Raw genomic sequence first — 7,235 nt, forward strand, 5'->3', positions numbered from 1 at the left:
TTTGTTTGGTTTTTGTTTCTTTTTTTTTGTTCTGGGAATCGAACTTATGACCTTGTGCTTGCCGTGCCGGTGCTGTGGTGCTAAGCTATATCCCCGGCTAGGTGGGGCTTTTTGGGGAGACTGGATCATGGCTCTGATACTGGATTGGTCCTCTCGTGGATTTACAGCTGGGTGTGATGTTGAGGGGTAAAGCATGGTGGGAAGATACGGGTCTCTGGGTGTGAACTCAAAGGGTCTGTGTATCTCACTCCTCCCGTCTCGACGGCCTGCTGCTGCCCATTGCCGTGCGCAGGCTCCCTGTGTGCTGTGCCGCTGCCAAGCCACCGTGCCTGGGAGCCAGCCAGCTAGGGGTGAAACCTCTGCAAACTGTGAACCCAAATCAGCTGTGCCTCCTGTGAACTGTGCGTGCGGGGTAGCGGGTCTCAGTGCCGAGGAAGAATCTCACACAGGTTTGTTCAGCTGCAGCGTTTTGGCGACAGTAGTACTTGCGCACCTTGTCTGTGGGAGTGTAAATGGAGCTCAGAGTTGCCTCTGCCGCAGCTCACACTTACTGTTAAGCTGCAGTGAGAAGAGATTTCACTCACTGTGTGTGATGTGCTTGTCGTTGTGTCTCCTGGGTCTTCGGTGGCTGTGTCGGAAGGGTCCCGTGCACTGAGGGGCAGCAGATAGCCTTCTTCTCAAGCGCCTTTACCATACTCGGTTCTGCTTGCTACTGGTGTCTTTCCACAGTTCCACCTTCTTTGCCCGTTTCCTCATCTGCTCGTGGAGCTTGTTTTCTATTTGGTATTTTCTCTTGTGGTTTATATGTTTACTGTTATTTCTTAGATATTATGTTTTTTTTTTGTTATTTGTTATTGTATTTTTCTTAGGTTTTTTGCTTGGTATACAAACTCTTTTTGCATGCACTGAGTATATATTTTTTTCATTTCGTGACTCTGACCTGGACTTACAGAGGTTTTCGTTTCTCCCTCTCATTCTGATAGCTTCATGCTTTTCTTCTGGGGAAACACTTGTTTTCCCTGTGAGTTTACAGTGTTTATCTTTCCCTTTTGGAGAGGTAATTTTATTATCGTACAAGGCATATGAAGACAAAAATATATTTCTCCCTGCCTGCTATATTAAACGTATTGTGATTCTGCCTCTGTTGATATGAGCTGTATAATCAATGAATATTCTTTATGGCCCGTATCTCCATGTCCCCCAAAGCCTCATGTGGCCATAGGTGGGACTTTTCAGACATGGACGGATCTACATACGATGCTGGGATTGCATTCATGGTGCAATGCTAGAATCAAGGGTGTGAGTGCTGCTACCATGGATAAGTATCAGGGGCAGCAAGAGGCTTGTTCTCACCCACTGCGTGCTGCTTGCTGTTTCTGCTGCCTTCTGCCTGCGTGGGCTGTGTCTCCTCTGTGACACCCCTCTGCCCCGACACCCTCCCTTGGAGCCACCGTGCACTGAAATTTCTACAATTATGAGCCTAAGGAACCCTTTCCTGCCTTCAATTTCGGTGTTGGGTATTTTGTCTTAGCAGAGAGAAAAAACTAAGACACAGTCTGTTTACATGTGAGCCCATTGAAGACTGTCTTCCTTTTCTGTAGTCTGTCTGTCATTCTTTCTGCTAATAGGGCAGCACACTTCACAGGGGATTTTGAAACTCTGTCCCTTAAAGAAGCTGTGACATTCCCAGGCGTATTTTGTAGTGAGAAGGCTTACTCTTTTATTTTTCCTTTCAGCATTTGTGCCTGTAAAGTTTGCAAAGTATGGGCGATCTTGTATTTCATATCTATTTTCATAGTGTGCGTCCCTCCATTTCTCTTCCTTCTGCCACCTCGCAGTTCACCAAGCCACAGCAAACAGGACATTTTTAATCTACTCTCACAGTCCTTAGACATTGTCCAAAAGAAAGTGTGATTGCTTTCATTAGCTTTCCAAACTATCACGCATAAATCTTGCTTAGTGTTCAATTAAACCTTTATCTGTAAAACCAGGTTGAAGTTTCAGAATGCTGTGCAGATAAAATCAGAGAAGGAAGAAGGATCAATTCCCTAAATAACAAGTTGAGAGAAAAAGATGTTTTCTTAGATCCCTCAGAATAATTCGTCAGGTATTTTTCTCCTTATTTTTTGTTGAATTCGGATTTGTAGGCTCCTTTTTTGTTGCTTTAGTGACCTTGTACAAGGACACTGGGTTTCGCCAGCAGGAGAAGCGGAGCTCCCACTCCACTGTGGCTGTAGCACTGAATTCCCGCCTGGCCTCCAACTTCCTGTGAGATGAGGCAGATGGGTGGAGAATTAGCATTTGAAGACCAAGACATGAAGTAAACATTGGAGAACTCACCTCATATAAGCTTTTTATGAGTAGAGTTGAGCTGTATTGTGTCATGAATCTCACACTTTTTCCCGGAAATGCGTGTCTGGTGATGTAGGAGGCCGTGACCTTCGAGGATGTGGCTGTGAACTTCTCCAGGGCGGAGTGGGCTTTGCTGGATCCATCCCAGAAGAAGCTCTACAGAGATGTGATGTGGGAAACCTTTAGGAACCTGGCTGCCGTCGGTAAGGACGACGCCGTTCTCTCATTTATGCACCCGGAGAGCGTTGGATCGTGTTCACCAGCACGGTTTCCTTAATGGGAGGATGGAAATGTTATGATGTATCTTCCAGGCATGGTCCCATTTTGCCGTGAATGTAACTGGAATGTACTGAGTTTTATATAATATAGTAAGTTTTCATTATACTTCTGTTTCTACACTTCAGGAAGAAACTCAGATGACCAGCAAATTGAAGAGAAGTACAGAAATTACAGGAGATATCTAAGGTAATTTGCACTCAGGGAAATTTCCTCATGTGTCAGAGTATTAAGCCTCCTACACAAAGAACTTCCTTAATCTCAAACTTCCTAATCTCAAAATTTCTCAGTGGACATAGACACACTGAACCTCTCTAATGTGACAACCTAGTGTTTGAAATATTCCAGTATCTGAAATGTGGCACTCATATTATGCTAATACTGATATCACTGAAGTAATATAAAAGAACAGACAGCCGGATGAATTGACATCCCCCTGTAATCTTACCACTCTGGATGCTGAGGCAGGAAAATTGGCACAAGTTCCAGGCCATCCCGGCCACACAGCAAGTTCAAAGCCAGCCTCAACTACAAAGTGGGATGCTGTTCGAAATTTTTTTTTAAAGTTCAAATTTTGTTCCATGCTCAGATTTACGGACATGTTGAATGAAATTGCATTCAGGTATTGAAAACAGGAGGATATGTAAGAAATTTTGTATGTACACTGAAAGCTAACATATATGTGTGTGTGTTTGTGTGTGTTTAAAAAATAACTTTCAAAGCAAACAAATTATATATGAGGTTATATGTAGTTAAGTGTGATACATTCAGTGTTTGAAAAAATGCTAATGTTGTAAACTTTCAAAATCCAAGTGAATGCCACTGTTTTGATGACATTTCTTTTCAAGCACTCTTCCAAAGCCCACAGTGATTTGTGCTTCAAAATATTAGAAGGCATATCCCCATGGTATTGGTGGGACTATCAGTGTGCTATAATATCTGTGTATAGAGATTCCACAAAAAAGGAAAAATAGACATTCTGTTTTATCACACTACACTTTTTTTGGTGTTTTTAAGATGGGGTCTCACTATGTACCCTAGGCTGGACTAAAGTCGCAGAATGCTTCTGCCTCAGCCTCCCAAGTGCTGGGATGTTGTGTATACCACCACATCTGGCTGTATCCAGCTATACTTTTACTGCGTATATTCCCCACAATGTTAAAGTAACCATGTTACAGTGGTGCTTACATACTCTTTGTAGCAGCACAACTTAGTAAAGCTAAGCTCTAGAAAAGGCCTAAAGGCGCATTCACAGGTGAGTTGGTTAAGGAAATATGGGATAGTCTGGGCATAAAGGGGCGTGCTTGGAATCCTAGAACTCCAGGAAGCTGAAGCAGGATGATCATGCATTCATGCTCTGTCTAGGCAACTTAATGATTAAGGAGACTCTGTTTCAAAATAAAAATTAAAAATCCCATGGATGTCTGAGTGCTAAAACCCTAGATTCAATTTCCAGCCATGAAAAATGTGGTGTTTACACATAATGGAATAATAGCATCCACAAAAGCATGAAGTGATGGCATTTACGAAAATATGGATGGATTTAGAGCCCATAATTTTAGATTAAATAAGTCAGACAGACATTTCAATATCACAAGTTATATTTTACATGAGAAACACACAACATGAATAAGGAGTAAATAGAGGACGGGTGGTAGAAATGAGAGAGCAGATACTTTGGGGTGGGTGAAGCAGCTCAGTGGAAGGTGAGGGAGTGGGATCATGGAGGAAAATGTGACAACAACCATCAGTACGTGGGACATGTTTCATCAGGATGTGTTCCAGATCATCAGAATGAAAGTAAGTATTGTGTATGTTAAATGGGCCGAGTACAAACTCCCAAGTGAATCCTACTGTTTGGGTGAAAGCGGGGTCCAAGCCATCATGCAGAGTGTGCAGTAAGTGGATGATTGTGTATTCTTCGGGGGCCTCCAACCAGGTCTCCTTATGATAAAGCGTTACTAAAGGACACTATTAAATGTGATGGGTTGTTTTGTTACTCTCCCATTTTACAGAACTGAAGAGTTAGACCAATCCTGTCAATATACATTATGGTATCAACATGGAGAAATGGTTTCTCAGGCTCCAGATACAAATGTGCCCATAAAAGTCATTGGTACAAACCCAGGTGAAAGTCCTTCGTCAGCAGATGGGCCCACCATGGCTAACAGTGTGCTCAAACCACATGAGCAGAAGGGATTTCAAGAGAAGCTGTCTGCCTGTAACAAGCGTGGCAAGGTCTGCACAAAATTCCAGTTTTTTCAGAAATATACAAAGATATGTCCTGGGGAGAAACCCCATAAATATATGCCATCTGCAAAATCCTATGTTGACCCCGCTGAAGAAAGTACCACTGCAGAGAACCCAGATGTCAAATCACTCATTACGCCCAACGATGTTCAAATGGAGCAAAAACGTCCCAGTAAATTGAATATGTATATGTGTGCACCATGGGGAAAAACTTTTACTTCTCACCATGACATTCAGACGCATCAGAAAGCTCACTCTGGAGAAAAAACCCAGGTATATAAACACTATGGAAAATCCTTCACTAACAATTCCTTGGGTAATCATGGAAGAAGCCACAAGGGGGAGAAACCCTATGTATGTAACCAATGTGGGAAAGCCTTCAGCAGAAAAGACAATTGCCAAATGCATGAATGGACTCACACTGGGGAGAAACCCTATGTGTGTAAGCAGTGTGGGAAAGCTTTTAGTACTCATTACAGTTGTCAAATTCATGAACGAATTCACTCTGGGGAGAAACCCTACATATGTGAGCAGTGTGGGAAAGCTTTCGGCAGAAAAGATAATTGGCAAATGCATGAACGGACTCACACTGGAGAGAAACCCTATGTGTGTAACCAGTGTGGGAAAGCCTTCAGTAGACAAGATAATTGTCAAGAACATGAAAGAACCCACAGTGGAGAGAAACCCTATGTATGTAAGCAGTGTGGGAAAGCTTTTAGATCACACAGAAATTGCCAAAGACATGTACAGACTCACTCTGAAGAGAAACCCTATGTATGTAAGCAGTGTGGAAAAGCTTTTGTCAGACACAGAGATTGTGAAACACATGAACGGACTCACACTGGGGAGAAACCCTATATATGTAAGCAATGTGGGAAAGCTTTCAGCACTCGTGGTGTTTGTCAAAAGCACGAACGGACTCACACTGGGGAGAAACCGTATGTATGTAATCATTGTGGGAAAGCGTTCAGCAGACAAGACTGTTGTCAAGAACATGAAAGGATACACAGTGGGGACAAACCCTATGTATGTAAGCAGTGTGGGAAAGGTTTCATTACATATCACAAGTGTCAAATACATGAAAGAATTCACACTGGGGAAAAACCCTATGCATGTAAGCTGTGTGGAAAAGCTTTCAGGACAAGTGGTATATGTCAGACTCATGAACAGACTCACACAGGGGAGAAACCCTATGTATGTACGCAATGTGGGAAAGCCTTCAGCAGAAAGGTTGGTTGGCAGATACATGAAAGGACTCACACAGGCGAGAAGCCCTATGCGTGTAAGCAGTGTGGCAAAGCTTTCAGCACAAGTGCTGTGTGTCAGAATCATGAATGGAGTCACACTGGAGAGAAACCCTATGTATGTCAGCAATGTGGGAAAGCCTTCAGTAGACAGTATAATTGTCAAGAACATGAAAGAACTCATACAGGAGAGAAACCGTACGTGTGTAAGTACTGTGGGAAAGCTTTCAGCAGAAAAGCAGTTCGGAAAATACATGAAAGGATTCATACTGGGGAGAAACCTTATGTATGTAAGCAGTGTGGGAAAGCCTTTGTCAGACACAGAGATTGTGAAACACATGTGTGGACTCACATGGAAGAGAAACCCTATGTATGTAAGCAGTGTGGGAAAGCCTTTGTCAGACACAGAGATTACGAAACACATGTACGGATTCACACTGGGGAGAAACCTTATGTATGTAAACAATGTGGGAAAGCCTTCAGCACAGGTCGTGTTTGTCAGCAGCACGAACGTACTCACATTGGAGAGAAACCCTATGTGTGTAACCAATGTGGGAAAGCCTTCAGCAGACAATACACTTGTCAAGAACATGAAAGAACCCACAGTGGAGAGAAACCCCATGTATGTCAGCAGTGCGGGAAAGCTTTCAGATTACGCAGACATTATCAAAGACACGTACAGACGCATCGTGGGGAGAAACAGTATATATGTAAGCAATGTGGGAAAGCCTTTAGCGCACACAGAGATTGTCAAGAACATGAGAGGACTCACACTCCGGGAGAAATCCTATGTATGTAAATCATGTGGGGAAACTCACCACATTGTGTTTGACAAAGTAATGGAAGAAGTCACTGGCGAATAAACACACATATGTAATCAATGTCAAAGCTTTCAGCTCACATGGTTATTGATAAATAATTTTCAAAGTCATAAAGGAACACAGTGTTGAAATGCTGTGTATGTAAATTGTGTGTGAATGCATTCAGTACACAGAGGTACTGTCAAATACGTGAAACAAATTATGCTTGGGAGAAGGTCCATAGAAACAGGAAGGAAAAGCCTCAGCAGTGAGCATCAGGTATTAAAGGAGAATACAGTAACTGAATATCTGA

At 42.8% G+C, this 7,235-nt stretch overlaps 1 protein-coding gene across 2 annotated transcripts in view; it reads left to right on the top strand.

Moving 5' to 3' along the window:
- Positions 1-7,010, top strand: part of LOC102004182 (zinc finger protein 14-like) — a 95,486-nt gene extending 88,476 nt beyond the window's left edge. For both annotated transcript variants that reach the window (XM_013505562.1, XM_005406502.2), the window contains exons 2-4: positions 2,429-2,555; positions 2,757-2,817; positions 4,644-7,010. In XM_013505562.1, the coding sequence (XP_013361016.1) occupies positions 2,429-2,555; positions 2,757-2,817; positions 4,644-6,921 (2,466 nt within the window). In that variant the 3' untranslated portion in view covers positions 6,922-7,010. The remainder of the gene's footprint in view (positions 1-2,428; positions 2,556-2,756; positions 2,818-4,643) is intronic.
- The last annotated feature ends 225 nt before the right edge of the window (positions 7,011-7,235 follow it).

Source organism: Chinchilla lanigera, unplaced genomic scaffold (assembly GCF_000276665.1).
Source record: "Chinchilla lanigera isolate Chin_1 unplaced genomic scaffold, ChiLan1.0 scaffold00098, whole genome shotgun sequence".
Classification (NCBI taxonomy): Eukaryota; Metazoa; Chordata; class Mammalia; order Rodentia; family Chinchillidae; genus Chinchilla; species Chinchilla lanigera.